Source organism: Petaurus breviceps, unplaced genomic scaffold, assembly GCF_028583685.1.
Source record: "Petaurus breviceps papuanus isolate PSGF00001 unplaced genomic scaffold, PetGlider_PUasm1.0 90417, whole genome shotgun sequence".
NCBI lineage: Eukaryota > Metazoa > Chordata > Mammalia > Diprotodontia > Petauridae > Petaurus > Petaurus breviceps.
In genome coordinates this window covers 60,299-74,573 of record NW_027187245.1, presented here as the reverse complement: position 1 = coordinate 74,573, position 14,275 = coordinate 60,299, and the positions used below count along the sequence as shown (strand labels likewise).

The 14,275-nt window shown below is 37.1% G+C and overlaps 1 protein-coding gene across 7 annotated transcripts in view; it reads left to right on the top strand.

Annotated features, from left to right (window-relative positions):
* The window catches only part of LOC138177479 (protocadherin-11 X-linked-like), a 482,211-nt gene extending 469,290 nt beyond the window's left edge, over nucleotides 1-12,921 (top strand). For all 7 annotated transcript variants that reach the window (XM_069108666.1, XM_069108660.1, XM_069108664.1 and 4 more), the window contains one exon: nucleotides 2,233-12,921. In XM_069108666.1, coding sequence (XP_068964767.1) covers nucleotides 2,233-2,354 — 122 coding nt within the window. In that variant the 3' untranslated portion in view covers nucleotides 2,355-12,921. The remainder of the gene's footprint in view (nucleotides 1-2,232) is intronic.
* Nucleotides 12,922-14,275: the final 1,354 nt, after the last annotated feature.

Genomic DNA, 14,275 nt, shown 5'->3' with positions numbered 1-14,275 from the left:
TTCCTCTGGTCCTGTGATTATTGAAATCAAAATAATGGGGCTTACTGAAAACTTTATCCTTGGGAGTTTCTCAATATCTCCAATCTGCAAAACGTTTTTGTTTTGCATCAAGTATTCTTATTCCAGAAGAGTTATTTTAGCTTTTAGCCTTCAGCTAACTGCTCCATAAACGTCATTAGTATCTCTCCTTGACTACTTGAAGCAAGGGAATGGAGCTTATTTTCACTTTTTCTGAGCATATTTTTACATCTAAGTAATACCTTGATAGATAGAAACAAATATGTGCCTGGACATCTATGCATATTTTGTGCCTCTCATACAGACTGGACTCATTAGAATAGTGTGACTTTTCCCTCCTTTACTCCTTTCTTCACCTTCAATTCAGTTATGTTCAGTCACTTTAGACATTTTCTGATGCTTCATTTGAATGTTGCTAAGATAAGGAAGGTGGGGGAAGGGGTAGAGGATGGGCAACCATACCAAAAAGGGAAACATAGGGTTGTAGTTTTCTTTCTTGTGCTATAAAAAGCAATTTCTTTCCTGTCCCATCAAATATGTTTTAATTCTAGAATCCCTGTAAAAACTATGCTGAAACTCCATTGTGTCTGACATTAATTATATCTACCCCTGCCCCCCCATTGGAGCAATAGATCTTGGGTGCTGATATTATTAAATGGTTGGCCATGAAATTAAAATGCATTTTAATACATTGTTATAGATTAATTGCCTGTAAAATTCTATGCATAACAACATCCCAGTATTTGAGATTTTCAGATCTTACAAATGTGGGTCCAATAAGGTTTAATTTGACTAGTAGTTGAGGAAAAGGGTTGTGAAATATTGAATTTGATGCCAAAAGTGTCAGTCAGTAAAGGGTCCTGCGTTATTAGAATGAACCACTATCCCTGCCTGGTTCTGAGACATTCTTCTACATTGGAAGTAAGCTAGTCATCTGGTATCTTGACATGTCCTTAGCATATAGTAACACCTCACAGGAGTGAAAAGCTTCCAGTGGCCCAGACAACTTAAGAGTAAGTGTTTCTGTTCTCCTTTACTTCCTATGGAGAATATTTTGTAATGTACTCTCCTGGGAGTGTATAGATGTGATCTTATAAGATACAATGCATGACAGTTTTGTCATGTAATTTTTTTGTAGAAGGATACTGAAAATATAACATATTTTAGAAGATGCCATATAATTTTCATGATTTGGGAAGAAGAAATTTCTGAATTAAATGTTATATGCATGTAGAGAGGGAGAGATCTATCTATGAATAAGCAGACTCATTTATGTATGTTACAAATGGATCACGTACTGGCATTTGTCATAGCCTGTACTTTGAAAAACTCTATGCTGAGTTATTTTTAATGTTTCTAAAATATGGTCCTCCCCAGATTGTATGCCAAGTTTCTGCCTGACTTGTTATGGCAGAGTTAGAAATAGAGGACAAGCAGAGTCTATAGTGAAATTCGTTGATGGACTGAAAGCTCAGTTTGACTCAATAAGCAAGCATTCAGTGTCTACAAGTTACCAGGCACTGGGCTAGGCACTAGGGACACAAATATAATAAAACAAACCACCCTTGCCCTCAAAGAACTTACATTCCATTATGGAAAATAACATATACATATCTATATCTATACAAAATATATACAGGGTATTGGGAGAAGGCACTAGTGGCTAGGGATGAGGCTGGGGGAAGTGGGAAGGGGAATCAAGAAAGGCCTCAGGTAAGAAATGGTGCTTATCCTGAGTTTTTGAGAAAACTAGGTATTCTAAGAGGTAGAAATGAGGAGGAATGACATTCCAGGCATGGAAGCAGCAAGTACAAAAGTGAAGAGATAGAATGTCATAGGACAAATAATCAAGAGTATGACATGGCCTAGCATTTATTTATGCTATTTTAGGCTCCATTATGAGAGGGCTAGTACCAAGGACTGGGAATAGGATGGGGAATAGTCCATTTGTACTTTTTTTGGTGAGACCACAGAGAATTTCATCTAGCTCTGGGCACCACCAAGGATGCTATTAAGGTGGAGAGTGCCTCAGAAGAGAGCAGTTAGGAAGAAGAGGTGTCTGAAAACCATACTGTACAAATAACATTTTAAAGACTCTTTGAGAACAGAAGATTTGGGTTGGATGGGATTATGTGGCAGAATGTAACATTATTGTTAACTTTAGATCTTTGAAGGTCTGTAATATGAAAGATATATTCTGTTTTGTCCCTAAAGGAGAGGCAACGTGGATGGTGGCTAGATTGTTGGATTGGCATCAGAAAGACCTGGGCTCAGATCCTACCTCAGATAGTTGCTGTGTCACTGCCCTGTCTGAACCCCACTTCCTTCTTCTGTAAAATAGAAATAAAAGTAATACCTATTTCATAGGGTTGTTGTGAGGCACAATTGAGGCCATGTATGATAAATGCTCTGCTATCCTGAGAGTGTTATAGAAATATTGGTTGCCACTGTTGTTGTTAATGAATGGAAGTTGTGGAGGGGTCAATTGAGGCCTAATGTCAGGAAAATTTTCTAACAATCAATGATGTCCCAGTTTGGCATGGGCCACTCCCTTTCTGGAGGTCTTCAAGCAGAGGTCGGACATTCAGGCCTCTTTGGGGTATGTTATACGATGGATTCCTGTTTGCACCCTGGTGGGATGAGATGAGCTCTGAGATCCCGTCCAACTCTGAGATTCTGTGATTCTGGGATATGTCACAGAATCTGAGGGTTGGAAGAGACTTTCGAGATCACTTTTCAAGAGAAGCAACTCTTCTTGCAAAGTCAGAAATGAGTGACAATGTGGACTGTGTAGAGTCTGAGCATCGGGTGACACCGTGAGGTCTGTGTGCTTCGGGGACATACCCATAGAAAGGTATGGCCAGGGAAGGTAGGAGGGGACGTGTCACGGAAACCAACATCGCAAGACAAAACACTTGTCTTTTTATTTTAAAAGCTTCCCCTAACTGTGCAACTGTATACTTAGTAATTATAAAAATGACTAGAATACTAAATAAATTAAGATATAATATATGCAAATGAAGTATGTAACTATTTCAGGCACTGAGAAGTCAGAGAAAATCAGTTAACATTCCTATCCCTCAGCTGTCATCATCTGACGAATGGGTATTATAATGCCTGTGTTTTAACCCCTTCAAAGAATTGTTAGACTCAAATGAAATAAAAGGCTTGGTGCAGCCACTAGAGCAAGTTAAGCATCAGGAACACTGAGGTCCTATCTCATATCAGCCACTTACTATGTGTGTGACGGAGCAAGTCATTTAAACGGGTAGAATACCATTTTCTTTGTCTGTAAAATGGGGAGAACTATAGTATCTACCTCGCAGAATTGTCATGAAGCTCAAATGAAATAATGTATGTAAAGCACTTCACAAACCCTAGAGGGCTTTAAAAATAGCAGGTTTTTTTCTCCTTTTCTTCCTCCCCCTCCTCCTCCTCCTTTCCATATAAATGTCACTTATCCTTGTTTACTGATACATTTTACTTTGAAACCACAGACATTTCCCAGCAAGGCCTCTACAAAGTACATCCCCCCAAATAATTACATGATATTACATGACACTTTTTACTTTTATAATTTGTAAATTGTTAACAGAAAGGAAGGATATTTGTTCTCTGCATTTTCATTGTATTTGACTGTATTCATTGCATTTGCCTTACATAGTCATACACACTTGTGTTATGTATTGTTATGTTCTGCTTTCTTCATGTTGTAACACTTTAAGCACATATTTTGTGAAGCCTCTATATTGGGTATGCCTTCTGGATAAATTCTATTCTACGATATTCATATACCATAGTTTGTTCAGCTGTCTTCCTATCATTGGAAGTACATTTTATTTTCAGTTTTCTGTTTTCATATATTATACTGCTATGAATAGTTTTGTACACATGAGGCTTTTCTTGTTATCAAGGACCTCCTTGGAGGAGAATCTCAACTCTAAGTTAAAGGATATGAGTAATTTAATAACTTTTCTTACGTGATTCAAAATTGTTTTACAGATAGTTGAACCAATTCACAACTTTACTAGCATCAAATTGTTATGTCTATCATCTTTTAGGAGAAATAATAAATGTTCCCATCTTTTACCATATTTTCAAATGTTATGGGTATAAATTCATTCCTCAGAGTTATTTTTATTTTTATTTCCCTGGTTGTTCATAATTCTGAATATTTTTCAGAAAGTTATTGATAGTAATGTTTAAGTTATTTTTGTGTTTAATATCATTAATCATGTTAATGGATTTCATCATGTTGAAGTAGCCTTGTATGCCTTGTATACAGCTAGCCTAGGCACAGTAAACAATTTTGGTAATGTTATTTCTTTAATATTCTTTAGTGATGGTTGTCAAGTTTTATTCTCTACTTTCTCCCTCATTTGAGTATCTGGGTTATACTTAACTCATAAAAGGAGTTTGGTAAGGTATCATCTTTATTGTTTGTGAACACCTATATATCCTAAGGATTATTTGTTCTTTAAAAGTGATCAAATACGTATATTAAGCTAACACTTATATACTGCCTCTTATGTGCTAGGCACTGTGCTAAGAGCTTTACAAATATTATCTCGTTTGAGCTTCACAACAACTTTAGGAGTTAGGCGCTATTATTATTCCCATTTTACAGGTGAGGAAACTGACATCTGGAGTAAGGATCTTTTAGGGGAAAGAAAGAGAAAAGGAGTTCATTTATAGCTTGTTCAGCTCCTCTTTCTGAGATTTGTTTGGTTATCTATTCTCTGTATCCTGTTTTATTATTCTGTGCATTTTATACTTTGTAAATACCCATCCATTTCATTTGTGTTTAATTTTGTTAGCATATAATTGGTTATAGTAGTGTCTAATAGTTTCCTTAATTAATGTTTCCTTTGTTGTGAATTATTCTTTCTCATTTTGAGCTTAGTAATTTTGTTTCCCTCTGTATTATCTAGGTCAAAATAATTAATGATTTACTGCTTTTCTTGGTGTTTAAAAAAACAGGTCCTCATTTTATGTCTTAGCTTTATAGGCATTTTATCTTTCATTTGCTTTATCTTTCCAATGATTTTCAAAATTTCTAATGTGTTTGTTTTGCAGTAATTGATCTTTAAAATTTTTATTTTCATTTTATCCTTAATTCATTAGTATTCTGTTTCACTCTTTTGTTAATATAAGAATTTAGAAATATGTATTTCCTACAAGGACTATTATATTCCGCATCTCCTAAGTTTTGGCATATGGTCTCATTGTCATACTCCTTAATAAAATTATTGTTTATGTTATCTTATTGACTCACTAATTATTTAAGGTAAGATCATTTAATCTCCATTTGTTTTGATTTCTTTTCCATATTTCCTTTGTAGATTGCCATTTTTATTGCATGTTGGTTATGTGGAGTGGTTAATATTTCTCCTTTCCTGCACATACTTATGAGTTCTTTTTTTCTGCAAGACATGATCAATTTTTGTAAAATGTCATGTGATTTTTAAAACTAAATATACTTGTTAAGATTAGTATTCAGTAATCACTAAAGACCTATCATACCTAGTTTTTACACCATTATGAAATCATAATCCTTTTGTTTATATTTCTCTTCTAAGTTTAAAAGGGGCATTTTTAAGTCACTTATAATTAATGTCTTGTTACTTGTGTCTTTTTGAGAACGGTTTAGTTCCTTCTTTAAATGCTTAGCTCCTATAACATTCATATGTGGACATACACATAACACTTTTCACTAACTCATATGACCATAATAGAAGCCCACCCTTGTTATAAGTGTATTTAAGCAAAATAAATCAGCTCATTGGTCATATATGAAATGTATGATTATATCCTGTACTTGTAGCATGCATCACCTCTCAGCCAGGAGGCAGGAAGCATGCTCATGTACTGAGATCATTTTTAATCAGTGCTTTGATTAGAGTTCTAAAGTCTTTCAAAGCTGTTTTCCTTTTACATTGTTTTGGTCATGCAATGAAAATAGTTGGCCTGGTTGTGAATGTGATTCCACCTTTTGAGTTTGATGTGAGGACATACTTCTTGTTTAGCTGGTTTTTAATTGTCAAATTTTCTTAACATGGTGTTGCTTTTCCATATAACACATTATGGTACAATGGTCAGAGGCAAATCCTAGGTTGAAAAAACCACCTACTTTCTTTTGGCTCATTATGTGTGATAATAACAACGTAAAACTGAATATCATGAATTCATATTTGAAATTCATCTATTTATACATGTATATTAAGTACTCTGAATATATTCTAAGTGAATAAATTCTAATATATTCGACAGTCTTCATCAAACTTTGTGATAATCTGATTTTCATTGAAGTTTTGTTTTTTTTTTTCTTTTGCTTCTTTGCTTCCTTCCTTCCATTCTCTCATAAATTAGGGGCTAAAACAAACCATGTTGCAATGACTCAATAATTCAATGTTTCCTAATTATACTGCATCCATTATACTAGTCGCTTTTATAAATATTATGAGCAATAACGCTTGTCAGGCTATTGCCTATGGCAGTGTGCCTAAAATTATTCAGAATATATAAAATAGTAAGCAATATACACAAATAATAATGAATAGAATTTAGAAACTAGCTAGAATGACCTAGAGAGGGCCCGGGAATGCTTTAGGGAATATAGTAAGAAATATAAATAAGAATTCTAAGTTATATTTCATTATTTATCACAATTAAGGGGTTAATTATATAGCAAAGTATAAATCAAGTGCTTGAATTTAAATCCTCTATTAAAATATGTTAAATATATGAATCTACTTTAAAAATTTCTACATGAGAAGCTTCCTGAATCTCAAGACCAAGTGGTTGGTTTGAAGCTGGTCTCTGTTATTTATTACCTGAGTGGCCTAGAGTAAGGCACCTTACCTCTCTGGGCCTCAATGGCCCAGTCTGGAAAATGAAGGAGTAAGGTTAGATGAGTCCTAGGTCCCTTCTAATTCAAAATCTCTGATCTTAGTGAGATCCATTTTGAGGGACTGCATTGCTATTTTTATTGATATAATCTCGGTATGCAAAAGACTAGCTAAATTTACAGGTAATTTACAGTTATCTTCCTCAAAGATGCTTCCTCAGTGCATGATGATCTGTAATCTTTTAAATGCTACCAATAATACAGTCCACCAGCAGAGCATCAACCTGTCCAATGCTCTGTTATCCTGGGTTACTCTTGTGCCTCTACCCCTATAAATCCTTTATAGAGGGTTCCCCCAACATTCTAGGGCCCTTCCGTTATATCCTTTGATATGGATACCACTGAGATATATGGACTGGCCACTGGTTAGACTTCATTGTCAGGATACAAGTAGCTCACGCTTTTTTTCTGATCAAATATTTCATTAATAATATGTTTTATTTTCATGTTTCTTTTCCCGTTCCTCTTTACAAATAGAGCATACTTATGCTTAGCATGCTTATAGTCACTGAGCATTTGCCCATTCTCTTTGGGTGACTGAGAGTATTAATTCATTAGAGACGATGACAAACTGTGACTCCCAGCCATGAAGTGTCACCAGAAAAATACTGATTAAAAATGGCACTTGAATTTAGAGAGAAGCCTGGACTCAGGAAAAGCAATGAAAGTCACTCTCTTCCCCTTTCTGAATTCTTGGTCCAGAACATGGTGCATCTATGGTGTTTATTTTAGATTTATGTACTGATTGGCCTGCTCTTTGAGTCATCATCCACCCAACTTTATTTCACAGTCATGACATTAGACATTCTTCATTCAATTGGCATTTCCTATTGAATGCTTTTGTATAATTATGAGTCTTCTTGAAGAGGCACTACCTTATTCTGGAGACTTCTACATCAGAATAATTACCACCATAACCAGGATTATCTGGAGGACCTCACCTTCTATATAGAGTTCCTCTTATATTATAGATTCTAGGCTCTACATTCTCGAGGGCCACCAAAAATACCTTTGGCAAACATGCTACTGCTTGATGTCTCACTCGATTATTTTTAAAGCCTAGTTCTCATTATCTTACCCTGGAAATGCAGGGCTCTTGGAAATGCACCAGTCACCCACAAGCCCAATCCCAAGCTCTAGTAACACACCAGCCTGAGCGATCTTTTCCAGTATATTTTTCACCATCTTCCCTGTGCTTCCCTTTGCATTGAAGTCACCAATTATTAAAGTATATGATGATTTAATATGGAAATTATTTTCTAGCTCTTCATAGAATTTCTCTACCTCTTCATCTTCTGCAAGAGATTTGGCACATGCCCACAAACCATTTTTATGCTGGTCCTTTTTGAAGGTTCTTATTATGAACACTGCAGTAAGACATGACCAAGTATCCCATAAATATTTCTTTTTGCCTTTGAATACATGATTTGCCTCTCAAAGGAAAAGTTCCTGTAGTGATATTCATTTCAGTGGCACTGACAAAATCTCACATTTAGAACACCACTAGTCAGAATAACGTGTATAAATGGTCTAAAGTCTGTGTAAAGCTTAGCCTTGCTGTGCAATTCACCTTTAATAAAGTTACCCAAATCATCCTGGCTGATTCTCTGGCCAGGGAACTTTGATCAAAGGGCTCACATTTTGTATTGGCTAATTTGGTAAGGAGCCTTTCCCTCCTGTTTGATGACTAGATTAAGGCTTACTGTCAGGATACAAAAAGAGACATTTTGAGATATGAATATTACCCATCAAGATACCTATCAAGAAAAGAGTTTTCATATTCTGCCATGCAATATCAGGAAAGAAGAAGACCATTTTTTTTAAAATAAGAAAAGCAGTAGTAAAATCTAAGAAATGGAGGATAATGTAGGTTTACTGATTTAGCTACTTTCTGGTGGAACAGGGATAGAACAGTGGTGATTTGCTGAACCAATAATACCAAAGTCTCTCTTTCAGTAGTAGTTACCATTAACATCTATTTCCATTTCTATTGAAATAATAGGTAGATACCTTTTGAAGTCTTGTTTTATTTTGTGTTGATGGGAAGCTCTTCCACCACTGTACACCACAGAGCTTCGATAATTTTGTAGATTCCCCCTTAGTGACTTGTACAAAGCGAAGAGAGGTGAAGTCACTTGTTCTGAGTAACCCTGCTGATAAATGTCACAGATAGGACTTGAACTCAAGTTTTCTTAACTCCAGATGTAGGACCATCCACTATAGACAATGCAGCCCCTTCTGTTTTAGTGAAAACATTCTATCACATTCTTTTTACAAGAGTATTAAAACACGGCACCAGTGACCCTTACTTGGATCTTGTTAGCATCTGTACTCTCTAATGCACACAGACAAATCCATATCTTCAAAACCATGAGGTGATTTTGTAGAATTGTGGAATGTCAGAGCTGGAAGACATCTCAAAGCATAGAATGTTAAACATGAAATGCTAGAGCTGAAAAGAGACCTTAGAAGTTCAGAGTGTTAAAACATGATAAAACACAGGTTCATAGATCTAAAGCTAGAAAGGGGCATTAGTGCAATAGAATATTAGACAAAGAATGTTCAGGTTGCAGAGGAACCTTTGAGATCATCTACTCCAATTCCACTCCTAATTGTGGGTGTCTTTCATTCTCTTTTTTTTTGAAGCTGCATTCATTATCTCATCCAATTCCTTGTTTTCAATGATGATTTCTCTTCAAACGATTAACAAAACCATCTATCCAGCATGAATCTCCATGCTCGGCACAAACCTGAAAAGTCTCTGACCCATGAACTTCCTTTCTATTGGAAAGAAGCAGCATGAATATAGACAAAAATTCCATCCAAAACTAGTCAGTCAGGTCAGCGGGGGTTAGAGGGCAGTAATGATTTGGGAAGCCACAGGAAGAACCCTCGAAATTCCAAGAGGTAGCACATTCTAATCATGAATATTAGCCCAAGCAAAGGTGTAGTAGCAGTAGATAGCAGACCCTGTGAGGAAAAGCACAATCAGGTGCCTTTGGCTGGAATAAAGGCTGGTCTTGGAATATCGGATGGAGCCAGATCATGGAGGCCTCTAAATACCAAAGACAGGAGCTCACATTTTATTTCAGAGACGGTAAAAAGCCACCAGAGCTTCTTAAATTGGAGGGTGACATGGCCAGGTTTGTGTTTTATGAGTGAATATCAATTTAGAGTTGTGTAGAAAATAGACTGGAGAGAGAAAAGGATCCAGGGAGGGGGGAGCCATTCCGAAGGCCCTCCTCATGTTCCCATTGATTTTTATGGAACCTCTATCCTCCTCTTCACTGAGCTTTGAAATGCATCTTGTCCTCTTTGCCTCTCCTCTTCCATATTTGCAAAATCTTTCCTTTTGTGCTTGAGGCCTTGTCTTGGCCAAGGCCAAACCCTTTGATTGTGCTCTTCATCCCATGCCCCTCTTGCCCCTTACTCCAGCTCCCTCATAGTCTCTCCCCATCTACTTCCCACAGACAGGCCCAGGTCTCTCCTAGCCTGAAAAAAAAACAACAAAAAAGAAAAAGAAAACACACCTATCCTTGATCTTTCTATCCCTTCAAACTATTGCTTCATATTTTTCCTCCAAATTGCTTAGCCTGACATTTACAATCCTCTGCTATCTGGTTTAAAGATGCCTTTCCAGCCTCATTTCCCCTTACCTTCACAGAGCCTGTATTCCCACTAAATGGACAGCCTGCTGTTTTTCAGCTATCTTGCCCTGTCCTCCTCCATCTCCATATATTTTATATGGCCGTTCCTCGTGCCTGGATCACATACCCTTCAGGTCCCTACTGTCTAAAATCTTTCTCTTCCTTTGAAGTCCAATTCAGCTGTACCCTCCTCCCCTACCACCTAGTCCCCCACCCCATTATTGCTCTGCCTTTGAGGGAGGACTTTCTCTGGATCTTTCTTTGGCCACCAGCCCATTTTACCATGTTATATAGTCATTTTTTATATATGCAATATCCTGCTTAGTAGGCTATATGCTCCTTGAGGAAAGGCAAAGACTGTTTCCCTCAGCACCTAGAATAGTGCCTTGAAAATAATAAGTGCTTAATGAGTGACAGTTGAATTCAGTAGCTTTTAGCTAGTGCAGCATTCTACAGGCTATGGCTAATGTCTTCCATGGTCTGGATTATGCATTTTAAAAGAGGAACCTTGGATAGGTAAAGTTAAACTCGAAATCAGAGATTATGAGCAACTAGTTGGTTTGGTTTTTTGTGAACACTAATAAAATCCTGAGAGACTCCTACAAATAAAGCATATGGCCAGGGAGCAATACCGAGTTACATAAAACAGGATCATAGCTCAATCCTGTACATATAATGGACAGCTATTTTTTTTTAAAGAAGGAAAAAAAACACACTATGCTCCAACTTTAATCTCTAGTCAAACTGTTATGTTCTAATTTAATTTTCTGAAGAAAATGCATTCATTTGTCAAAATGCACAAAATGTAATTGAATTTCATTTTTTTCCTAACCCTCTTCATTTCATTTCCCCCCAGGGAACAAATTTTGCTTGTGCAAACATATTGAGATGAGCAAATCAGCTTACTGCAAATTGCTGATTTCTTATCATTGCACACTAAATTAGGTGGACAAATTGAGACCAATATTTTCCACATGTATTTTTAAGCACTGATAAAATCATTCCCCTATCAAAGATGGACTTCCAGATATCTACTTAGAGATGTGGTATCATAGTATTTGTCCTGACTGTCATAGAGTCTTGTAGTTAGGTTTTAAACTGAAGCCACAGAATGTTTCTAAAATTGGAGAAAAAGCATTTTCTTTCTTTTTTTAAGCAATCAGGGCTAAGTAACTTGCTCAAGGTTACACGGCCAGGTGTTTCTGGGTAGGTGCTAAGTGTCTGAGCCTGGGATTCGATCTCCAGGTCATCCCAACACTAGAGCCAGTACTCTTACTCGCTGTGCTACCTGGCTGCCCCTGAAAAAGCATTTTCGTAGAGAGGTTGCTGGGACAAGGAAGTTCTTCTGTTTTCCTTTTTGTTGTTGTTGCTTTGGGGTTTGTTTGTTTTTACCTCCTCAATATCTTTAGATTTTCTGACCATCATTATAGTTTAATTTGAAAGAGAATAATTAGAAAATAATCAGCTGTACAATAAAGAAAGAAATAGCTCACTGGAAGGTATAGCTGTATTAGCCTGATCTGGGGTTTAAACTCTTGAAGTGTCTGCCAAACAAAAGAGTTACTTGTGAAATTTCAGGAGCAGCATCGACTATGGCAGCTTAAGGAACATTCAACATATCCTCATTCATTCATTTATTCAACAAGCATCTATGAATTATCAGGTTCCATTCAAAAATTAAACAGAATCTGTCTTTAAGGACCTTACATTTTATTGGGAAAGGGGAAGTAAATACTGTCTGTCTAGCTATCTAAAATTCAGAATCATTTTATTGGGAAGTGGAATGAGAAGGTCACTGCCAGCTGGAGGATCAGGCTAGACCCTATGCAGTAGCTGCCACCTGAGCTAAGCTTTGAAAAGAGCAAGGGAGGATGGTTTAATAGGGGCATAGGGAGAGGAGGTAAAGTGCAATAAGTCTGGGAAGCTAGGCTGGAAGCAGACGGAGAAGGGCTCTAAGCGCCAACAAGGGAAGTTTGGATTTTATCTGAGAAGCAGTAGACAGATCTTCTTGAGCTGAAAGTGACATGATCAGACATGTGCTATAGGAAGATCAACTTGGTAGCTGTATGAGCTCTGGATTGGAAGGTTAACCCTTGACATGAGATGAGAGCATTTTCTTTTCCAACTATACTTTCTTGGATAACATCTTTTTTCCAACTTCACTCCAAGGTAGCAAAAATTAGCTCAAAAGATGAACTTGATAGGCTAAGTCCCATTAAGTTTCTAATTATAAAAATATACTCTTCGGATCCTTCTTATAGTCAGATTTGTTGATTTGTAAATGAATAAACAGTATAGAAAAGATGGAAAGAATATCAGGAAGGTTGTATGAGGCTTTCCGTTACCCCTTGGTGCCTCAATGGGAATTTTGTTTATGGTTACATTGTTGTTAGATTTTTGTTGTTGCTGTTGTTGTTTAGTAAGGGAATATGCATTCCATATCTTATCAGTTCCAAAAGTAAATTCACAGTTTGTTTAGAATTTGCATCAAGAATTAAATTCTTTCACATTGTCACTAGATTACAGATCTTGGGAAAATGGATAGAGAGGACAAGAAAAATCAGGGGTGGCTAGGTGGCACAGTCAATAGAGCACTGGCCCTGGAGTCAGGAGGACCTGAGTTCAAATCCGACCTCAGACACTTAACACTTACTAGCCACGTGGCCTTGGGCAAGTCACTTAACCCCAATTACCCTGCCCTCCCCTCTCCAAAAAAAAAAAAAAAAGAAAAGAAAAATAAAAGCAATCATTTCAACTCACCAAGCATTTAATACTGCCCACTAGATGCCAGGCACTGGGCAAAGTTCTAGACTAAGAAATAGTTGGGGCAGGGGAAATGATATGCACACGAATAAGTCAATAAAATTATATACAAATTAGCTCAGGAGGACTGACAGCTGGAAGTGTCAGGAAAGGTCTCTTGTAGGAGCTGGTACTTGAGCTATGCTTTGAAGGAAGCTAAGGATTCCCATTAAGTGTAGGAGAGGGGAGAGAGTTCTAGACACTGAGGAAAATCAAGTTTGAAAATTCAGATTTAGATCTCTTATTCTCTCCTCTACCTCCTGTCCACCCCTAAGGTTATGGATTTAGGAAGTTAGGTGTGAGGCTGGATGTTTAGATGCCAGATGTGGGGAATGTGCAGCTTAATGTTCATAAGGGGGGATCTGAACAAAAAAGTGAAAGGTGATTATTATATCCTTAAGGCCAAGATGTCAGGGCTCTTCAGCCAGACCCCCAGGCCTGAGTCTATGGAGCCCAGGGGTGCTAGCTCTAATCCACTCTGGAAGTCATTTGTTCAGTTTCTAATGTGAGTATTTCCATCCCAGAAATCTACAAATGCTTAAAAACCAGGACTTCTGGTGTTATTTTGCTGGTCGTCTAGACTTAAGTTGTTAATGCAGATTAAACTCAAAAGCCTATATTTATACTCTTGTCCCCACTCCCCCACCACACTCCACCCCTAGCACACCCCTAAAGTCTTGTCCACTATTCTCTCCTTTGCATTCACTAACATCACTGGTCTCCAGCCTCAGTTAAACAGCCAAGTTGCTAATGGAATTTGGAGGGGCATTCTGAAATTGTCATTAACAGACTGAGGCATTCTTTGGTTTTTCCCCCGGCGGTGTTATTTTCAACTATGGTTAGTATTGTAACCGGAAAATGCGCAGCTATAATCACTAGAAGTGCTATTCATGCTACTCAT